The 23,489-nt window shown below is 40.3% G+C and overlaps 1 protein-coding gene across 1 annotated transcript in view; it reads right to left on the reverse strand.

Moving 5' to 3' along the window:
* The window catches only part of TMEM154 (transmembrane protein 154), a 54,199-nt gene that overhangs the window by 3,618 nt on the left and 27,092 nt on the right, over nucleotides 1-23,489 (reverse strand). Inside the window, exons 2-6 of the mRNA XM_054485752.2 lie at nucleotides 22,888-23,148; nucleotides 22,759-22,797; nucleotides 14,647-14,674; nucleotides 13,322-13,407; nucleotides 11,201-11,258 (exon numbers count right to left, since the gene is read on the reverse strand). Of these exons, the coding sequence (XP_054341727.1) occupies nucleotides 11,201-11,258; nucleotides 13,322-13,407; nucleotides 14,647-14,674; nucleotides 22,759-22,797; nucleotides 22,888-23,148 (472 nt within the window). The remainder of the gene's footprint in view (nucleotides 1-11,200; nucleotides 11,259-13,321; nucleotides 13,408-14,646; nucleotides 14,675-22,758; nucleotides 22,798-22,887; nucleotides 23,149-23,489) is intronic.

Below are 23,489 nucleotides of genomic sequence, written 5' to 3' on the forward strand. Positions count from 1 at the left end.
ACTCAGTGAAACTCCATGTGTTTCTAAAGGGACTTCGGAGCAACTGAGACACACATAGATAGATAGATAGATAGATAGATAGACAGATAGATAAATAGGTAGATAAGTAGATAGATAATGGATGGATCTATCCATGAAAGGGCAGGAGACATTGTGTATATGTTTGTGTGTGGTGTTTGTTCATGTTGTGAAGACAGGCAGAAGCTATCATAAGGAGGGAAGAACAATGGGAAAGAAGGGGGAGGACAGAATTTTATCTGAGGCAGGGAAGTGAACAAAAGGACAAACTAGGGTGGGCGTGGTGGCTCACACCTGTCATCCCAGCTCTTTGGGAGGCTGAGGCAGGAGGATTGCTTGAGTCCAGGAGTTTGAGACCAGCCTGGGCAATACAGTGAGACCCCATCTCTACAAAAATTAAACATTAGCCAAGTGTGGTGGTGCACACCTGTAGTCCTAGTTACTCAGGAGGCTGAGGTGGGAGGATTGCTGGAGCCCTACCGTTCGAGGCTGTAGTGAGCTGTGATTGTGCCACTGCACTCCAGCCTGGGTAAGAGAGACACCCTGTCTCAAAAAAAAAAAAAAAAAAAAAAGACAAACCATGTCAAAATGTATTTCAAATGAAAGCCTGGTTGAAAACTTAGAAATGTTTCATCTGAAGAGTAGATATGACAACCCCTTTCACTTATGTCACCCTGAATAACTTTTAAATTAGCTAAGGAGGTTTAATTTCTTAGAAATTGGGTGGTAGTAGGAGAATATTTGAAAGATCCGGGAGTCTATCTCTATAGAACATAAGTCTCTGAATTGCATGTTTTCCTTTGTGACCTTATCTTGAAATTTCAGCCACTTGAAGCAGAGTATAATATACAGCTGAACAACAAAGGCAAAGCCCTCTTTTGTCCACAACATTAATCTTTGTCCAGCTGTTATAATAGAAGTGATTTTTAAAGTTAATTATTATAAAATTCATCCATATTCATTGGTTAAAAAACAGAAAATACAAATAAGCAAAACAAAAATACCAATAATCTCACTACATTAACATTTTGGTATTTATTCTCCCAAAGATTTTTCTGTGATAATGATATATATCCTTTTTGTACAAAATGGGATCATATTTTATATATTGTTCTGTAATCTGCTTTTCTCACTCTCATTCACATGTAAACATCTGTCTCTGCTAATAAATATACAACATCTTTTTAGTGGCTACATAGCTTTCTATTGTCTCACTAAATCAAAAACATTTTTTTAGCCAATCCCTTATTGTTAAACATTTAGGCTACTTCAAATTTTTAATTTTTATTTATTATAAACATTGCTACTTCTTTGGAAACTTCCAATAGTTACCTTTGCATATATCTCTAGAAAAGGAATCGTTAGTCAAAGTACATACAATTTTAAAGCTTTAACGGCCCATTGTCAAATTATCCCCCTTTCCTAGAAATTTTTACAATTTACATTCTTCCAACACTACTCTTTAGGGAAATATCCTTTTCCCCACGTCCTCTCCAACATTGAATATTATTATTTTCTTTTTTTGTGTGAGTCCAATAGGTGAAAATGTTTCATATTTACTGTTTTTTTTTATTACTACAAAGAATAAACCTTTTACAAAGCTTAGTTGGTAATTTTAGTTTCATCCTTTGCTGAATTGCTTATTAATAGTCTCTGCTCATATTTAAAGTGGAACAATTATTATTATATATTTAGATAGGATCTTGCCATGTCACCCAGGCTAGACTGCAGTGGCAAGATCTTAGCTCACTGCAGCCTCGACCTCCTGGGCTCAAGCAATCCTACCACATCATCTCCCCTTCCCCCAGTAGCTGGCACTACAGTTGTGTGCCACAACACCTAGCTAACTTTTATGGAGACAGGGTCATGCCATGTTGCCCAGGCTGGTCTCGAACTCCTGGGCTCAAGCAATCCACCCACCTCAGCCTCTCAAAGTGCTGGGATTACAGGTGTGAGCCACCATGGCCAGCCAGCCTATTGTGTTTTTTGAAGTACAAGAACATTGAGTTTTTAATGTAGTTAAATCTATCCTTTTTTTTTGAGACGGAGTCTCGCTGTTGCCCAGGCTGGAGTGCAGTGGCGCGATCTCGGCTCACTGCAAGCTCCACCTCCCAGGTTCACGCAATTCTCCTGCCTCAGCCTCCCGAGTAGCTGGGACTACAGGTAGCACCTGCCACCACGCCTGGCTAATTTTTTTGTACTTTTTTAGTAGAGGTGGGGTTTCACCGTGTTAGCCAGGATGGTCTCGATCTCCTGACCTCGTGATCCGCCTGCCTCGGCCTCCCAAAGTGCTGGGATTACAGGTGTGCGCCACTGCGCCCGGCCAAATCTATCCTTTTCAAATATGATTTCTGACTTGTGTGTCATGCTTCCAAACTGGTTCCCTCCTTAAAGCTATATAATATTTTTCTATATTTTTTCTGGCTTTTTTTCTTTCTTTTTAACACTCAAACTCACCTGGAGTATATTTTAGTATAAAGCATGAGGCTGAGCTCTAAATTTCCACCCAAATGTTAGTCAGTTGTCCCAAGACTATTTATTAAATAATGCACTTGCTATGAAATGTTAATTCTAATTTGGTTCCAAGTGTACACTGTTTTAATTGTTGATCAAGCATGACACGCTCCCTGTGAAGTCCCCACCCTTATTCCATCTTACAATTTCACTTTTTCCTTCTTTTAGAATTGTCCTGGCTATTTGCACACAGTTATTCTTCCAGATTAAATGTGCATAGGGATTTTTAAGATGACTGGGTTGAATTTAAGATGACCATTTTTACATTGTTGAGTCTTTCATCAGGAACACAGTATACCTCTCCATTCGTTCAAGTCTTTTATGTCCCACAAAAAAAATCTGAACATTTTATATTATCGCCTGAATTTTTTCAGTTAAGTTTATCCCTGGGTAGTTTACGTGTGTGCTGTTTTTATGATATTACCAACGTTGCTGTGTGCTAACAAGTGGCTTTTTTAGCATAGTAGATAAGAGCCCTGGGTCAGTTGGTCTGAGTCTGAATCAGGGTTCACTTTCTTGCTATGTGACATTGGGCAAATTAACCTTTCTTAGCTGGAGCGTTCTTATCTCATCTCACCTGCAAAACATACATAACTATACCATGAGCTTTATTGTTTTGTAAATAATAAATGAGAAAATGAGAAATACCATACTCCAGGCCTGACACACAGACACATGAATAAATGTTAGTAATCCTTATTTTGCAGGTTTTACATAAGTAGCCAGTGTTTGTTGGTAAAACACTAGCATGAATATTGTTTCAAATATCCAAAGGCTTTCAGCAACCATCTTCCAAAACAAACTTTAAATTTCTAAGGAGAAGCATTTTGAAGGCTCAGTGTGGGACACTGTCCATCAACAAGAACTTGTTTAACTTAAAGCACCAAAGAGGAAAAGAAGCTCAAGCTGTGGTGCCCACTGCCACAGCTCTGTGGACCGTGAGCAATTGACAAAGCACTGCTACTAGTTGCCTCGCCTGTGGGACATCAGGCCACTCCCAGAGTGTAGCAGCTCTTACTGGTGCTGGGATGGACATCAGGCATGTTGGTAAAGCAGCAAGCTGGGACCTGGTCCGCCACTTGTGCCTAGAGGCATTCTCTCCCAAATGCTCATTCCTTTTTTTAGTTAGATATGTTTCCTGCTGTCTTTTTGGCTATTTATTCTCTCTGTGGAATCATCGAATAAACCTAGACATTTTTAATTCTGAAAAGTCCTAGAGTTCTCTGTTAAAAAGATCTTAGCAAACTGTCACAGAATTGCAACAAATCAAATAAGTGATCCCTTTTCAAACCTTCAGTTTGAAAGCAGTTTTGGTAACTTAACTATGATGGTAACATTAGCGAGCAATTTTTCTAGGAATGTTAGACAGATATTTTAAGAATGTGGGCCAAGTGTGGTGGCTCATGCCTGTAATTCTAGCAACTTGGGAGGCCAGGGCACTTGAGCCTCAAGGACCACTTGAGCCCATGAGTTCGAGACCAGCCTGGGGAACATAGTGAGACACTGTCTCTACAAAAAATTCAAAAATTAGCTGGGCATGGTGGCTCTTGTCTGTAGTCCCAGCTATTAAAAGTAATGGCAAAAACCACAATTACTTTTACACCAACCTTATACCTTATGTTTGGGTGGCTGAGGTGGGAGGGTTGCCTGAGACTGGGAAGGTTGAGGCTGTAGTGAGCTGAGATCACACCACTGCACTCTAGTCTGGGCAAGAGAGTGAGACCCTATCTCAAAAAAAAAAAAAAAAAAAAAAAGAATGTAGAACACCTTTCCCAAAAGCCTGTATAGTAACAGGCTGACAAATAAAACCAAATTTAATTGATTAGAAAGCATCATTGTATTGTTTTCTTTAAGAAGGCATGTAATGGGCATGCTACCAGTTAAATAAGGACTGATGCAACTGTAATACCTTGTTTCATAATTGCCCCTTTGTTGCAGTCAGGATTAGATAAGTCATCTTTGTTCTCCTGACCAGTCTATCTTGTAACAATCCCTCTTTATGACCACAGCTCATGTACTCTGTCTCCAAAGATGGCAATAAACCTATGTTAAAACTTTCTTGTGTTATGATGCTCTCTAACTCATTTTTGGGGGGAGTGCAGAGTTCAGTTTAGCACAAAGTCACATAACAATTAGATCAGGCTTCCTTTCTCTTCAATAGAATGTCCTTTCTCCTTCCTGCAAGAGGCCTGGTCTCAGGTGGAATGATTGAGGTAATGCATCTGGCTAACATCAGAGGCAAGCCTAGTCATGTACATAGATCATGCCCATGTTGTAGATATAATCTGGGCCACTATCGAAGCAACGCTGTGGTTTTTAAAAGTAAGTACATCTTCCCTCATCCAACACATACATGCACACACACACGTGCGCACGTGCATCTGTGTTTTAATAATATTATTTGAGGTTATCATCCTGTAGGATTATAAACTGTTACTTTGTATCCCTCATAATATCAAGCTCAGATTTGAGAGAATCCGACACTTAATACTTGAATTACAGATGATCCCCGACTTACAATGGTTAACTTACAATTTTTTTGACTCTACAATGGAGCAAAATTGATATGTATTCACTACACTCCTTGACTTATGATGGGGCTATCTCTAGATAAACATTATAATTTGAAAATATCGTGCATTTTTGACTTAAGATTTTTTTACTTACAATGTGTCTCTCTGGACCTAACCCCACTGTAAGTCAAGAAGGATCTATATACTTTTAAATGACTTTGAGAGACTAAAGAAGAAAAGAGGAAAGAAGCCTCTGCACAAAGAAAAAAATTAGAAGTGGTCACAAAGATTTAATTGAGCAGACAGGCCAAAAAAAGCTCACACAAAACTGCTGTTTTCTTGCAATTAATGGTTAAGTGTTGTCAATGACCGTGCTGAGTGACAGACACACCATTCACCGAGTACTTTCCTGTATTAGCCTCATGGTGGCTGGCTTTCTTGCTGCTGAGTGTTCTTCTTTTTCTAATCTATAATTTGTCTTTTAATTTATGAAATATCTCTTATTTTAACAAAATAATAAAAGAGAATGAAAATACATTTTTAAAAGAAACTTTTCTCTAGATTGAGCTTTATCAGCTACGAACCTGCCATGTGAACTTGAACAAGCCACTTAACCTCTCTGAGTTCTAAGTTTACTCAAATTATTTTATTTTTAACTGGTTGTTTTGATGTGATGTAGACAGTGTCAGGCACATATTAAGTGCTCAATAACTGTCTTTTGAAAACCTACATCAAAAATTATACTCTCTCAAAAAATGACAAAGAGAAGGGATGAAACAGGAAGAAATCCACAAAATTCTCTATTAAACTAACCTAAATTTTTCCTGAAAAATAGTGAAGCGACCCCTTTTTATAATGACATTGAGCTCAGAAACATAAACTATAGAATAAACAGTAGAATTATTATAAGAACAGATATACTGTCACTCTCTCTTAGTTAATTTCTTAGGCACTAGCATATAGAAAATGTGATGTAAATATCTTACTATTGTTGTAATTATTACTGTATTTTCAAAATTATAAATCCACTTGAGCAGAACCAAATCTAATTCTTTCCCTAATCTTTCCCTGTGTTGTTGCTTAATGTAAAATCATCCCTGTGGTCAAGACATATAAGAGGAAAGAAGACAGGCATTTGGCTAATATTTGCGATTGCTTGTCTGTGGTTATTCATCTGAGACTGCAGAGACAGAAACATCAAGCTTTCAGGAAACAGTCTAACTACAAATGCCTCCAGAAGAAGGAAGAGGCTGGCTAGATTGGAAGAGTCATGATAAAAGGGACTTTTTCTTGTTTGCACCACTATCTAGTGGCATTTGGGAGGGTGTTGTGAGGGTGGGGTTAGGCAATAAGGGAGTGTGTTTTCTACACAGAAGTTAAAACAATAATAAAACCAACCAAAAGGATCTGTTTTCTGTCATTACCATGTGTTGGCAATGCTTAACGAGATCAGGGATGAAATTCTCTTCAACTTGAGGGCAGACCCCTCCTAGCACCCTCCTTCCACTGACACTATGCCCCTGTGCAGCGCCAGGCACATAGCAGGTATAAATCACGGAAAAGATGCTAAGATGGAAAATAAGAATATGAAACACTCCCCTCCCCCATGATTCCTTTGTTGCTTTTCCTATTGATTTCTTTAAAACATGAAAACCATAGTGTCCACTTCCCACAGTATTTTGTACATCTCTGGTCCTTATTAAAATCCTGTGCTGTCTTTTGGATTCCATAGCTCAGGAAATATATCCATTCAATGAGGACAGAGGAAAGTAATGAACAAGGACTGGCCAATGAGACAAGGATAAAGTTCTGAAAGGCCTGAGATTATAGACCCTAACAAGACAAGGTTGAAGAGTTGAAGTCTTTGCACACAATGTGGTATATTCAGTGTAGGATGGTTATCAGATTGACTCCCTTTTCCCAGAAGCATGGTGGATGTAGGTTCTATGGACTTAATAGATAACAGAGGTTCTATGTCAGGGATGTCTTTCTAGCATCAAGGAAAGTGGAACCCTGTAAATGAATTCCAGAAGTCTTTGTTTATCAGGAGAAAGGAGAAGTGTGTTTTCCACTAAATTCAATTTTTAATGACTGTTACATACTTTATGAAGCGTTAAATTCACCTGTATACTACTTCAACGACAGAGGAAGAATCATGCACAAGGTAAAAGCCCATGGAAAACATTGGGTGATAATGATGTGTCAATGTAGGTTGACTGATTGCAACAAATGTAGAACTCTGATGGGGGATGTTGATAATGGGGGAGGCTGTGCATGTGTGAGGGCAGAGGGTATATGGGAACTCTGTATTTTCTGCTCAATTTTGCTGTAAACCTAAAACTGCCCTAAAAATAATCTTTTAAAATCCCAGTGTGGGAGGGGGAGGAACTATTGCCACTGCATAAGAATAATTAGTTTCACTTGCATGTTGCTTTAAAACTTAGCTACTGCCAGGTGCAGTGTCTCACGTCTGTAATCCCAGTGCTTTGGGAGGCTGAGGTGGATGGATCACCTGAGGTCAGGAGTTCAAGACCAGCCTGACCAATGTGGTGAAACCCTGTCTCTATTAAAAATACAAAATTAGCCGGGCGTGGTGGTGGGCACCTGTAATCCCAGCTACTTGGGAGGCTGAGGCAGGAGAACTGCTTGAACTCAGGAGGCAGAGGCTGCAGTGAGCCAAGATTGCACCATTGCACTCCAGCATGGGCAACAAGAGTGAAACTCTGTCTCAAAAAAAAAATTAAAATAAAAATAAAACCTAGCTAGGTGGTTTCATTCTCTTACATCACCCTGTGAAACTAGAAGGACAGATGTTCTTATTTCCATTTTTCAAGATGAAGAAATTAAAACTCAGAGAGCTAAAGTGACTTGTTTTAGTCTAAAGAACAAACAAGCATTCAAATTAGGTCTGAAAATGAGTCTTCTGATTCTAAGTCCAATGACCCACTATTGCACTTTCCACCTGTATCTGTAACAATTCACAAGCTTTTAGAGAAAAAAGAAATCTTATTTTTGTCCCAGGGTAGATACTCAAAGTAAACATTTTATGGATTATCAATGTAATTAAAACATTAGGATAGGAAAAAGAAATGTAAATAAAATTATGACAGAAAAGAAAGATTATCCAAATTATAAGGTGTTAATATCCTTTTAAAAACTTCAGACTGGGTGAGGCACGGTGGCTCATTCCTGTCATCCCAACACTTTGGGAGGCCAAGGCGGCAGAAGGATTGCTTGAGCCCAAAAGTTTGAAAGCAGCCTGGGCAACATAAGGACCCTGTCACCACAATAAAGTAAAATAAAATAAGCCAGGCATGGTGGACAAACCTGTGGTCCCAACTACTCGGGAGGCTAAGTTGGGAGTATCACTTAGGCCCAGGAGGTTGAGGCTGCAGTGAGCCGTGATCACACCACTGCACTCCAGCCTAGACAACAGAATGAGACTCTGCCTCTACACAAAACAACAAAACACAAAAAAACTCCAGAGTGATAAGTGGACTATTCTGAAATCATCAACATTAATGGGCCTATGCCAGTAATTAAGGAGAACTGAAAGTCTCATAGTGTATCAAACAAATTCCTGATTTTCCAGGATTGGTAGGTCCAGAAAGAAACCACTAGGGAACACAGGAACAAAAATAATGCTTCGCCCACCAATATTGATGTGTCTGGGTCTTAGGATACAGGCTTAGGATAAAGGAAGTGAGTGGTTTTTTTTTTTGTTTTTTTTTTTTAATCCAGTGAGCTGGGTCTTAGTATAAAGGCAGTGAGTTTCTGTACATCAGTTTTAACTTCCGAATAATTATACTAGCAATAACCAGTGCTTATTGAGAACTTACTTTGTGCTGGGCTTTGTTCTAAATCCAATGTACTTTTCTTAGATTTTTTAGTGAATAAAAAAATTACTTTGCAATATCATAATAACCTTTGAAGTAATCAGAAAGTGCCTAGTAGTACAAAGATCTGGGACTTGCCATTCTTGGTTCTCGAATGCTGGTGCTGGCATCACTGAGAGGGCATAAAGTGAAGGCCTGACAGCCATCCTGTGAATGCCGCACAGCTCTGGACCCACAGAGGAATGTAGACATTCCCTTTTAAAACAATAATTTAACTATGTTAAGGCTCTGGCTCATTTTCTCATTATTTCAAAAATCTGACTTTTTTTTTTTTTTTTTTTTTTTGAAACAGAGTTTCACTCTTGTTGCCCAGGCTGGAGTGCAATGGTGTGATCAGTGCTCACTGCAACCTCCGCCTCCCGGGTTGAAGGGATACTCCTGCCACGGCCTCCTGAGTAGCTGGGATTACAGGCACCTGCCACCACACCTGGATAATTTTTATATTTTTAGTAGAGACAGAGTTTCACCATGTTGGCCAGGCTGGTCGCGAACTCCTGGCCTCAGGTGGTCTGCCTGCCTCAGCCTCCCAAAGTGCTGGAATTACAGGCATGAGCCACATTGCCTGGCCAAAAATCTGATTTTTAAGGAGTTTTCACTGCCATACAATTCTGTAATGTTAAGCTTCTTTCATGTTGCCAACAATTTCAAAGAGCAAAAGGCAGGAATGTAAAAACCACTGAGGGTGGTTTTTAGCATCACTGAGGGTGCTCATCAGTGATACAGTAATAAGAAACTTAAGATATTTATGGAGTTTTAGTAGTGATCTGAGCCCTATACCAGACATATATAGTTACATATTTCCAGGTAAGGTCAAAACATGGGGAAAATATTCCTTTGTAATATTCCCCCTGGCATTTTGTTTTCTTCTACCTGCTTGTTAATCTTTCTCTCTCTCTCTCTCTCTCTCTTTCTCTCTCTCTCTCTCTCTCTCCCCCCCCCCCCTTTCTTTTAGAGACAGGGTCTTGCTCTTGCTTGTTGCCCAGGCTGCAGTGCAGTGGTACAATCATAGCTCACTACAATCCTGAAATCCTGGGCTCAAGCAATCCTCTCACCTCAGCCTCTCAAGTAACTAGGACTACAAGCAAGCTCCACCAAGCATGACCTGGAATCTCTTTTAAATAGGATAGAATCCTTCCTGAACTGGCGATAATCTTAACATGAAAATGCCTAGGGTGGTGATATTGACCTAAATCTACAATAGGTATAGACTTTGGCATCAGAGCTGAGGTTTGTCTGAGTAAGACTGTGGTGGTGTGATGTGAGGAGAGATTTGGGATGGTGAATTCTTAAGTAAGATTTAGGGGGGAGATGCAGAAAAAGGGTCTGAAGACAAACATCTGACTGCCCCAACCACTGCCTAATAATCAGTACTCCCTCGTGATGCTCAGGCTTCAGGGATTGCCCGGTGACAAGTGACTGACTGGCACCAGACTTCTGGTGAACATGGAGGGACAGGATTTATCTTGCCTGAAGGTTTATTCCATTTATTCCAACAGAAGTGTGATATCTCAGGCATAGGCTCAAGTTCTCTTTTCTCTGGGTGTCCATGAGTGATTGCTGCCAACAACTCAGTACCTCCAAGGTCACAGCAGAGCTTTGCAAAGCCAGTCCCCAACCTTCTGAACCATCAATCCTTTTTCCTTAGAACTCTTCCCATGTCCTGACAAAACAGTTCTCTAATCAAAACACCCCAAACGTGGTAATTTCTATCCTCACAAAAGATAATATAATTTAAATGAGATTGTGGAATGCTAAACTATACACCCAAACCCCAAAGCACTAAAATTTTTCTATCAAGCAGAGCCACCTAGAGGTAAAACGGAACATTTTTTAAAAATTCCCATTTATTTTCTCACTCTAGTTTACAGTTACCCACTTTAAGACTGTCGCCTCCATCTGTTTTCCTTACCAAACATCTATTTATCCAAGGTAAACAAACCTACAGTTTGTCATAATTGGAAAGCTTTATGACTAAAACAGAAGCCGAAGCAACAGTGTCTCTTTAGAAGGGCAAGAAAATGTCAATACTCATTTATTTCTAAAGATAAAGAGTCCTAGGATATTTACTTTGTAGCCTTCTATTTTCTGTAACACACTTACTCTTCTCCACACTATGCACATATCCACCCATGTAAATGATCTCATGCAATTTAAAGGCACGGAGAAGGCAAGCAAAAAGTGTTCCACCCTGGTTCCCTATCCCCCCCCCCCCCGCCCCCCTGCCATATACATATAATCTGTGGTAGAAATGAGAAGTACCTTGGGTTGTGATTTGATTCCTTCTCTTCCTTCAAGGTAGGTAAACATTCAAAGTCGGCTAGGACAGAATAAAAGCAAACTCATTGTTAGTTACTGAAATTGTATTCTCTATCCACAAACCTGATACAGTTGAATACCATGGTTCTCTGATCTGTGTGGTTACTTGCACAAAAATGGCCTCACCAAGGAGTGACAGTGGTGAAAAGATTAATGATGTTGAGGCTCTTGAAATGGAAAGAGCACTAATAACACAGATACAAAACTTCAACATGCCTCTGACCCTGGAAAGGACACAATTCATCACGGCTTGGTTATTCTGTCCCTATAGCACCCCAGTGCTCCAAAAGCTAGAATCTGCACATCTCAGGATAGACACTGGAATAAGATGGCTTCGCCTGAGGTCCCAATGTGTCTGCAGAATGATTTCCATCAGATTGCACGGTAGGAAAGAATTGGGTAAACTGGGAAAACAGCTGATCTTCCTACAGTCATGAGTTCTTGTCTATTACACCACTCGTTATTTTTAAGGGCAAAAAAATTCTTTGATTCTATCACCTATGTGTCAAAATAACTCAGCTTCAGTTGTCAAATAGAAAGGCTTTTTCCAGTTTTCCGGTTTTAGTGAGTATGACAGAATCATGAGTTTATATTTCACAAAATCTCTGGCACAAAATGTAATACAACAACATAGTAAGAAGAGATTGCCTTTCTGTAGTGAATTTTTTTCTTTTTTCTTTTTTTTTTTTCCATTTTCCAAATTCTATGTATGCACATTACTTTTAGCAACTGAAAAACAAGAAAATGAGACTCCTGAAGGACTATCTCAATGACCCGCCCCATCCTCAAATAGAATGGCTTTACAGAGTCCTTCCTTCCTCAATATGAAAAACTGTTAGAAATTGTACAAGTTAGCTGAGTGGCTCTTTTTTGAAATCACATCTTGATAAGCCTCTGGTAGTAATAATTCTTTTTTTTTTGAGATGGAGTCTCGCTCTGTCACCCAGGCTGGAGTGCAGTGGCACGATCTCGGCTCACTGCAACCTCCGCCTCCTGGGTTCAAGCTATTCTCCTGCCTCAGCCTCCCTAGTAGCTGGGAGTACAGACATGCACCACACCCAGCTAATTTTGTATTTTCAGTAGAGATGGGGTTTCACCATGTTGGCCAGGCTGGTTTCGAACTCCTGACCTCAGGTGATCCACCCGCCTTGGCCTCCGAAAGTGCTGGGATTATAGGCGTGAGCCACCGTGCCTGGCCTGGTACTAATAATTCTTATAACCAGACTCTGAATTTTCTAACTCTACTGTAGAGTGTTGAATTTTACAGACCCTAGGGTATTTTTTAAAGATAAATGGTAAAAAATACAAATGATATGATAATGCTGGGTTTTATTAATTTAATCTAAGTAATAAAAATAATTAATTTTTAAAGGGAATTTAAAAAAGAAAAAGCAGCTGTCATCATTTTAAAGTCCTATTATTGATTTACTAAAAAGTAAGGAACATATACTTCCATTACTGCCAGATATCAATTGGAAATTGTTATATGGGGTATGTATATCACCATCTACATGAGCAATGTCCAATAGAGCATTCTAAAGTGATAGAAATATTCTACATTACACTATCCACTTAGTAGCCATTGGCTACTAAACACTCAATATTTTTTAATTTTAGTTTTAATTAATTTAAATTTAAATAGCCACATTTGGTGATTATCTATTATGTCGAACAGCACAGATCTATGGATACTACATTTGATAAAGTTTTATATCCATAGTCAGTTTAAAATTATAGATCTTTAAATTCTGTAATGTATAAGGTAATGCCAGATGCTAACTTTTTCCAGATCATTTGGCCTCAGAGATTTCCTTTCTTGAATAAAATACCATTTTCTGCTTCAAAAAGACCATTTCAACAACTTGTACAGAAATAAAAACAAGTGGCAACAATTAAGCTGAATATTTAAGTATTGTCAGACCAAGTTTATTATCTGCATGTACCAGACCTAATGTGGGATTGGGCTCTGTCTCACTCTAGGATTTATTGAGATATTTATAAAGCTGTTGCAGCCTTCTGTTACTAGAGAGGAAAGAAAAAAAACAACTTTAGGTTACCACATACCATTTCTATTCATGCTGTTCATCCATTTATCAAGCTCTTCCATTTCAATTTCCATAACAGAGGGTGTATCTTCCTCAAAAATAGGGCTAGAAATAGAGAGCAAAAGCCTTGTTAGAAAGAAATGTGAAAGATGCCTCATTTCATTTGGAAAGAGACTAGAATGCTGATCCTGAGGAAGATGAACTTGATTCAGTGCCTTATGCTCTAGGGAAGCCTGGGGGCTTGCCCTATTCCAAACTATCAAACTTTAATAGGAAGAAAGGCTACTACACAAACAAACATACATTTATCACAGGTTCAACAGTGGGGTGCCCACAGGCCCAGCAAGTGGACTAAAAAGGGAATCCAGGAGACTGACTGCTCCCCTGAAGGTGCAAAGTCAAGTCTGCAAGGCTTCCAGGGTGAGGCCCTTCCGGGGAGTTGCCACATTAAGCATTTTAGCCTTGCTTAATTTCACTTCCTGTTCCTTGGGGTTTTTTGATCAGTGCCCCAAGTCAAGAGGTCACTGTCAACAGGCTACAGTTATCACCTGTCCCTTCAATTCCCAGGCCTTTCTCTCTTGGAGAAATGGAGCAGCTGCTTTCAGAAATTCACCGCCCTCACTTGCAGAAGCTTAAAGTGCACAGTTAGGGGACAGAGCCTGTGGTTAGTGGGATGGGGTTCGGGAAGGAGGGACCACCAGCTCTGAAAGCAGCGTAGGCGGTACACTGCGTAGAGGAAGCTACAACGTTTCTAAACCAGGAGGCTGCTTGGAAGATGGGGAGGATATGGCATCACCCCAGAACATGCTTCTGAGTGGAGGCCTGTTTTTCTCTCTCCCACCCCTCCTTCCCTCCCTCCTCTCCCTTCCTCCTGCTCCTCCCACTCCTCCCTTCTCCTCCTCTCTCTCTCCCATCCCTGGGGGTTCTTGCTGTGTGAACTTCTGCTTCGACCAGGGCTCCCTGCTAAATACCAGCTCAAGTATCTTTCCTGGTGATAAAATTTCTAATCAGAGTAAACGAACCAATGTCTCTGAAATACAGCTAGGGATAGAATATTTAACTGCTATGCACTTGAAATTGGTAGCAGTCAGGATTCTTTTCTGAATGTAGGACAATGAAATAAAGCAGATGCCAAGCTGTCTTTGCCCAGATCACACTCACACGTTGGATAGGGTTTGGGGATGCCAGCACATCCTCCCTTAGGCTGCCAGGGATCTCCAGCCCCGCCTGGGAAGCAGGAGAGCCCCACAAGGTGTCAGAACAAAAACACCTGAAAAGGCAGCTGTCTGCCTTAACTGTTGCTGTTCACACCTCAGGTGGATCAGAAGCAGCAGGAAAACTTACACTTTCACGTTTTCACTTCCCAGTTCATCTAAAAGGAAATGAACATAAAGGTCATGTTAGCTGTGTTCTTCTGTAACAACTTTTAATTTCAACAACAGCTGAAGTCTCCTTTACAAAGAGAGCAAAATGACATTAAGTAACATTTTTAAAGGAGCAATCATTAACTTAGAGTCAAACAAGTGCGGATTGCCATATTAAAATGAGGTCCTAATCCGTGTGAAATCTGCTTTCTTTTAGATGTGGATGGTCTGCTGAGAACGCTCACTTCAGATCAGATGTTCATCCGTCTTTATTTTTTACATCCACAAGAAGAGGAAAACATTGGTAAGGAAAGGCAAGGGAGGGTGAAACAAGAGGGCTTGCTCCTTGGCCTCCTTCAGTAAAATGTCCCAGATCTAAAGGTTGCTGCTTCATCTCCTGTGATACACCATGCTGAGCACTGTGGCACTGTGGCACTCTGCCTCACTCCTGGCGGAGGATGTGGGCTCTTCCATCAAGGGATCCCCTTGGAATTTTCCTTTTACCCCTGCTCTTGGCATGGCTGGATCCCTCATAACTTCAGGGTCCCAGCTTAAATACTCTTTCCTCAGGGAGGCCTTCCCCACCTACTCTATTTAAAGAAGGGCCCATCTTTCCTGTTGCTCCCCAGCTCAGCACCTTGCTTGCATCTTTCATAATATTGGCCACAATTTCTCATTGGTCAACCTGTTTGATTTTTTTTTTCTGTCTCTCTCACTAGACAAAGTACAAAGGGGCAGGGATAGTGTCTGTCTTATTTATTGTGGTATCCCCTCAGCTCTGAGCCAGCTAGCACAGTACCTGGTAAATGCCTAGTCAATATCAGTGGAATAAATGATTAGGTGTTAACCTCAATTGTCCAGCACTGGGGTTCAATTCATGTCCAATATTTCAGACTTAGCATAGTGAAACTTCCAACAAGCCTGTTTTTAGTTCCTGTTGGTTGAGGTGAGAGTCAGGTAACTGTTTGCAAAATGGCTCTAATGCACATCAGACTCCAAATGAACAAGTGGTGAGAATTGGAGCCTGTCCCAGCTGAAGCCCTGTTTCATTTGGCAGGAGAACCAACACATCCAGAGAAATGAGGCAATGATGTTGAGTGGATAGCACAGGCCTGCTGCACCATTTATCATGTGAAAACTATTGAAAAGCAAACCACTTTGTAGGGGCCCACCAAATAGTCAGAGGTTTCTGATCCTTGGCAATTAAAGGCCTCCTATTGTCTGTCCTGGAGAAATGGAGGTCCTCAGTGAAGGAACACAACCAGCAGACACCTGGAACGGAGTTCCTGGCAGCAGTGAGCTGCTGTAATTTCCTGTGGGTTGGCAAGCTTGAATGGCATTGCTAATCCAGGAAAGCTGGGCACAGATGTAAGTTTCATGCCATCACCGCTTGCCTTCCAGGAGCTGCAGGCTACGTCCTCCTGCCCTCCAGTAGGCATCTAAAGCTTCCTGCAGATGCCTGACTCCTCAGAAACTTAGATGGGGGAAAGGAGAATACACACACACACACACACACACACACACACAACAAACCCACACTTTCTATCTAAAATATACAGGCTATTTCCTTAAGGAATTTTACTATAAATAAAGCTCCTACACAATTGAACATCCCTACAGGTGACCCGTAAAGATACTCCTGTTTTGTCACTCCCTCCTCCTCCCTCTCCCTTTTCCCCTGCTGAATAACCCCTGACTATTTTCCCAGAGAGCATGTGGCTGCATGGCCCCACCGTTGTGGGCATGGATTTATCTTTATAATCCGGGTTCCCCACAGGCTTCAGGGTGAGCAAAAGCTAGCCTGCATGCAGATGAAGGAAAACTTTTAAAAGCCACTACAAAAGTGCTCCAGATGCACCAAATGTGAAGCTCCTGTAATCAGTATTAAAACAGAGCAAAAAGCTTTCTATGGCCTCATCTTCCCTGCTCCATGGCTATTACCTCTGCTCCAGCCACCATGGCAACAGAAAAACATTTGGGAGCGCACACAAAGAGCACAGCATTAAACCAGGAGGGAGACCAATTACTTGTCCTCGGCAATCAAGCCCTGCCCGCTCCACTCCACCTGGCCTATATATATTTATGAATAGCCACCTATTCCCTTTGCAACCAGGAGGCAAATGCAGCTCTTACAAAGCTCCATCTCAAGCCCCCCGTTCCATTTTCCCTCCAACAATCCTTCCATTTCGTCTCCTCCGACCCACTTTTTCCTCCTCCTTCAGTTCCTATGTTACCCCCACTTAGCCTGACAGTACCCTCCTCTCAGATCCTCTCCTCTGTGCATTCGATAGTGGGGTTGTCTGGTGGAGGCTAGGGGAGGGCAGGAGCTACAAGAGCCTCTGGCTTCCTTATCTTGTTTCCACGCTGAGCAGTGAGCAAGAGAAAGATTCTCTTTCCGGAAGATTTACTAAGTAAGCCAGGCATCATGTGGCCACAGCCTGTTTAAAGTGGTAGTTTATCGCCAGCTGTTTTCCCTGCAGCTCTTTCAGAGAGACCTCGCACATCAAGACACTGCAAATTTAATGCTGGGAGGTCTAGGAAGAATGATAGCAGAACATCACGTTACTACATCATGTTTCCCTTTGCCTGGACATGAAATGGACAAGCCCAAAGGAAAAAGTAATTTCCAATCAGATGAAGGGTTCTAAAAGTTTTGGCCAAGTCCTCTCCCATTGTCAAATTTAAAGACTTATTTCCTGGTATAGTATAACAGACCAGGCTCTATCCATGTGGGGTAAGAAACAGTATGTCTGCTTCTAACTTTCCCAGAGGACACAGTGTGCAGGTATCCATGCCCTCCTATAAAGCATTTCTGTGGGAGCTTTCCAAGCAAAACGCTGGTCTGACCTTCCATGATAGTTGTATTTTACCTGAAAAAAATCAAATTTTGCTAATGTAAATATTCTGCTTTTATTAACTTTTAGCATTCAGTTTTTCTGAAAAGCTGTCCATCTATTAAGCAGCTAGTGATCATGTCTGTGTTAAAGCATTGGCTGATAAGAGAAAAAAATTCAAATAAAACTCTCTATCAAAAACTTTTGTGGTAAGCCAATTGTTTTGAAATTCTAAGTTTTCTCTGTTGTGTTTTTTAAAGTTAGGCATATTTAAGGTAAAAATAATGTACCAATTTTTAGTAAGGATAATGTACAAATTTGACTCTCCCTCTGAGAGTAGATGTTCTTTAAAAAACATTCTAATATTCTTTAATTAAGTCACTTATTCAACAAACATATACAAGCAGCTAGTGTGTGTTGGGCTAGGCGTTGAGTTAGGTAAAGGGATGATAATAAGCTAGCACTTAGCACTTATGACAGGTACTGATGTTTTCTAAGTGATTTGCCTATATAAACCATTTAATTCTCACAACTCTATGAGGTGGGTATTGAATTTGCCCATATTACAGATGAAGAAACTTAATCAGAGAGTCACAGTGCCAGGAAGTGCAAGCCAACCAAGCAGTGTATGTGGTTTGAGTCTGGACTCTCAACCTCAACGCCACACTGTCACACAAGACAAATAAGACTAGTTCTTGGTTCTCTTGGACCTTAACGACCACATAACCCAGAAAGAAAAGAAGAAAGAAAAGAAGAAAAAAGAAAAGAAGGAAGGAAGGAAGGGAGGGAAACAAGTCACCAACTTATGACAATGTGAATACTGTGAACAAAGAGTGTGAACAAAGTATTCTGAGAGCACAGAAGAGATGGTAATTAATTTTTCCTAGGGGAGGATTATTCAAGGCTTCCTAAAAACTGGGCCCTAGCAGGGGGGCGTGGTGGCTCACACCTGTAATCCCAGTGCTTTGGGAGGCTGAGGTGGGAGGATCACTTGAGCCTAGGAGTTTGAGACTTGCCTGAGCAACACAGCAAGACTCCATCTCTACAAAACATTTTTTAAAAATGTCAAAAACTACCCAGGCATGGTGGCACAGGCCTGTGATACCAGCTACTCTGTAGGCTGAGGTGGGAGGATCACTTGAGCCCAGGAGTTTGAGGCTACAGTGAGCTATGATTGTGCCACCGCATTCCAGCCTGGGCGACAGAGCAAGGCCCTGTCTCTTAAACAAAACGAAAACAGACCTGGGCCTTGGAAAAAGGGATGGCAGTTTGCCAAGCAGACAAGAAGAAAATTCGAAACAGAAGAAATGGTATCAACCAGGCAGGGAGGCATCCTGAAAGTCAAGTCAAGTTCTGGGAATAGCAAATACTTCAAGTGTCGTAATAGTGGAGGATGCATGGACCATGTCTGAGGTTGAGGCTGGCTCTCGCTTGTAAATGGCTTTTGAACCTTGAGACTTTCACAACGAAATTCAATGAAAAATCAATTTCTGGATTTGGAGCCTAAGAGCCTCATCATGTGAGTGGATACCTCCAACATCCCCCCACCCCTTGACTCCATTAGGTAAAACCAGCCATGGTTTGGGGAAGGAAATTATGACTTTTCCTGAATTTTAAAAAATTTAAAAAGCTCTGTTTGCTTTTTTTTCTTAAGCTTAGAAAGAAGCCTCCATATGACCATGTTATTAGGAAGTCCTGAAATTTCAAGCAGTGGAGAAACGTGTATTTCCTACTTCTTTGGAATCTATTATATGGGCCTCTGCCATGAAAGGAAATACTCTTCGGGGCTTCTTCCCCAGCTCACGTTTGCCTCATCTGCTGGCTATGAAAGATTCCTCTAGCACAGAGACAATGAGGTAGGCATGTGGGACAAGGGCATGGCCCCAAAGCCAGAGGTGCCCTGTCATGGGTGTGAGGGACGTAAAGTGAGTTTTGTATACATGTATGACTATGTATTGTATTAGAGATGTTCCTATCCTTTGAGTAACTTTTTGGAAAGACTATAAAGGCTTCAACTTAAAAATCGAATCCGAGTGAGTTTTACCAGCACAAGCCAAAAGTACCCAAGTCTGCTTTGGACCTAGAACTACCCTGACTCCTAGCATGTGATGCTCCTTGAATCACAACTGAATACTCTCAAAGTGGGTCTCTGACTGAGGGAATTTTCTGTCTAATTGGTTCTCAGATTGATGTTAGTAATCTTTAGACAGTTGAAGAATTTGATTATAAAAGTTAGGATAGCTTCAATGGGAACAAGAACAATGCTTCCTCCAGGACTTTTCAAGATCAAATTGGGATGTGGGGTGGGGGAGAAAATAAAATCTGTAACAGAAATATAGATGAAAGAATGCTTTTCTGGTGGTGATGACCCCAAGGCCTCTAGCCTTCCCATCCCTAACCCTAATCTGACCCACTCCTTGATCAGCCTTTCTCTTTCCCCAGTGATGGGAAATGTTATACTGGCTTATTGGCTAAAATTATACAGGATCCTCATCTGGATTAGGGACAAAGACGGCAGCAGTAGAAAAGCATCCCCCAGAAATATGCAGGTTCAGGTCCAGACCACTGCAATAAAGTGAGTATTGCAATAAAGCAAGTCACATTAATTTTTTAGTTTCTAAATGCATAAAAAGTTATGTTTTTCCTACAATGTAGTCTATTAAGTGTGCAACATTGTGTCTACAGAGACAATGTATATATCTTAATTTAAAATACTTCATTGCTAAAAAATGCTAACGATCATCTGAGCCTTCCGCGAGTTGTAATTATTTTTCTGGCGGAGGGTCTTGCCTTGATGTTGATGGCTGCTGACTGATCAGGGTGGTGGTTGCTGATGGTTGGGAAGGCTGTCGCAATGTCTTAAAGTAAGATCACAATGAAATGTGTCACATTGATTGACTCTCTTTCACAAAGATTTCTCTGTAGCATACGATGCTTTGTTTGATAGCATTTTATCCGCAATAGAATTCTTTCACGATTGGAGACGATTCTCACAAAACCTGCCGCTGCTCTACCAACTATGTTTATGGAATATTCTAAATCCTCTGTTGTCATTTCAACAATGTTCATGGCATCTCCACTAGGAGTAGATTCCATCTCAAAAAAAAAAAAAAAAAAAAAAAACAACACTTTCTTTGTTCGTTCGGAAGAAGCAATTTCTCAGCCACTTAATGTTTTATCATGAGATTGCAGCAATTCCATGGCATCTTCAGGCTTCACTTCTTATCCTAGTTCTCTTGCTTTTTCTACCACATCTGCAGTGACCCCTCCACTCAAGTCTTGAAACCCTCAAAGTCATTCATGGGTCTTGGAATCAACTTCTTCCAAAATACTGTTGATGCTGATATTTTGACCTCCTCCTATGAATCGGAAATGTTCTTAATGGCATCTAGAATGGTAAATTCTTCCCAGAAGGTTCCTTCCCAGATATATCAGAGGACTCACCATCTGTGGCAGCTATGGCCTTACAAAATGCATGTCTTAAACAATAAGACTTGAAATTCAGAATGACTCGTTAATCCATGGGCTGCAGAATGGATGTTGTATCAACAGGCATGAAAACATTAGTCTCCTTGTACATCTCCATCAGGCCTCTTGGGTGACCAGGTGCATTGTCAATGAGCAGTAATATTTTTAGTTGAATCTTGTATTTTGAGCAGTAGATCTTAACAGTGGACTTAAAATATTCAGTAAACCATGCTATAAACAAATGTGCTAACATCCAGGCTTGGTTGTTCCACTTATAGAGCACAGGTAGAGTAAATTTAGCATAATTCTTAAGAGCTGTCAGATTTTCAGAATGGTAAATAAGAATTGACTTTAACTTAAAGTCACCAACTACATTAGCTTCTAACAAGGGAGTCAGCATATCTTTTGAAGCTTTGAAGCCAGGCAGTGACTTCTCCTCTCTAGCTATTAAAGTCTTAGATGGCATTTTTTTTTTTAAGTAGGGACAGGCTGGTCTCGAACTCCTGACCTCAAATGAGCTGCCTCAGCTTCCCATAGTGCTGAGATTACAGGCATGAGCCACTATACCCAGTCAGATGGCATCTGCTTCCAATAGAGGACTGTTTCATCTACATAGAAAATCTATGGTTGAGTGCAGCCGCCTTCATCAATGATTTGAACTAGGTCTTCTAGATAACTTGCTGCAGCTCATACATCAGTCCTTGCTGCTTCATCTTGCACTGTTATGTTATAGAAATGGCTTTTCCCTTAAACCTCATGAACCACCCTCTGCTAGCTTCCAATTTTTCTTCTGCAGCTTCCTCACCTCTCTCAGCCTTTGTAGAATTAAGGAGAATTAAGGCCTTGCTCTGGATTAGGCTTAGGCTTAAGAGAATGTTGTCACTGGTTTGATCTTCTACCCAGACCACTGAAACTTTCTCTATATCAACAATAATACTGCTTTACTTTCCTATCATTGTATGTTCACTGAGTAGCACTTTTAGTTTCCTTCAAGAACTTTTTCTTTGCATTTACAACTTGGCTAAATGTTTGGCACAAGAGGCCTGGTTTTCAGCCTATCTCAGCTTTCAACTTGCCTTCCTCACAAGGCTTAATCATTTCTAGCTTTTCACTTAAAATGAGAGATATGTGACTCTTCCTTCCATTTGAACATTTACATGCCATTGTAGGGTTATGAACTGGCCTAATATTGCTCTGTATCAGGGAATAGAGAGGACTGAAGACAGGGAGAGAGATAGGGAATGGCCTGTTGGTGAAGCAGTCAGAACACACACAATGTTTATCAATTAAGTTCACTGTCTTCCGTGAGCATGGTTTCAGGCACCCCAAAACAATTACAACAGTAATATCAAAGATCACTGATCACAGATCACCATAACAGGCATAGTAGTATTGAAAACATTTGAAATATTGTGAGAATTATCAAAATGTAATGCAGAGACATAAAGTAAACATGTGCTGTTGAAAAAATGATACCAATAGACTGGTTCGATGCAATGGTTGCCACAAAACTTCAATTTGTTAAAAAAAAAAAAAAAAAAAAAAAGCAATACCTATAAAGTGCAATAAAGCAAAGTGCAACCAAACAAGGCACGCCTGTATTTTAAAATTCAATTAAACTTTTTTTTTTAAGAAAAGAATATGCATATATTCACTTCTGGAAAATTTCATTGAAATGTATTATTTATCACTTACTATTACATGTAGTCCTTGTTGCTTAATTTTAAAACATCTCTGCTCCTTCTCCAATCCCACCCCCACCTGTAGGCAGGTTTTAGGATAATACTCACATGTCTGTAAAGCACTCTGAGATCCTTGGCTAGAAGGTTCTGTACCAAAGCAAAGAATATTTTGTTTTATTGATTGTTCACTAACACATGAAGCAATTTTCTGGAAATGGGAATACACCAAATATTTACCTTGTTTAGTTCTTTTCCTTTTATAGTATGTTGCAAGGAATACCATGGATAAAAGTAAGAGGACCAATAAAATCAATGGGATCAACACCATCAGTATAAACTCTAACTGATTTTTGTCTGGAACAATGTTTGTAGAATTTACATTTGCAGTTAATGTTTCTTTGATGGTCACTGCAGCAAACGTGCTTGGAATAGCCACTTTATTTGGTCTTTCAGATTCCTCAGTTGTATCTCCTGAGTTTTCTAATTCCTCATAGTTACCTGTGGGAACAGATACAAAATTGAAATTGCCATAGAGACAAAGTTAGTATGTTATATTGTCAATGATTTTAAAATTATTCCTAGATACATTCTGTGATAAATTTGACCCACTATACTTGGCCTCCAAGCTAAGTGTGACACAGAACATTGATTTAACATAAATGAAGCTCAAGCTGGGAGTATATTGAATATGGAATCAGAGCTCAGAGAAAAACCTTGCACAAACATAGGCAGTTTTGCATTGACCAGACGTTTTAGATATGCTTAAGCAAAGTGGATTCAGAAGCTTCCTCATGTTAAGGGTGATTTTCCAAGCCAATTTATGTGATATTACAGGACAT

Source organism: Pongo pygmaeus, chromosome 3, assembly GCF_028885625.2.
Source record: "Pongo pygmaeus isolate AG05252 chromosome 3, NHGRI_mPonPyg2-v2.0_pri, whole genome shotgun sequence".
In the NCBI taxonomy this organism is placed as follows: domain Eukaryota; kingdom Metazoa; phylum Chordata; class Mammalia; order Primates; family Hominidae; genus Pongo; species Pongo pygmaeus.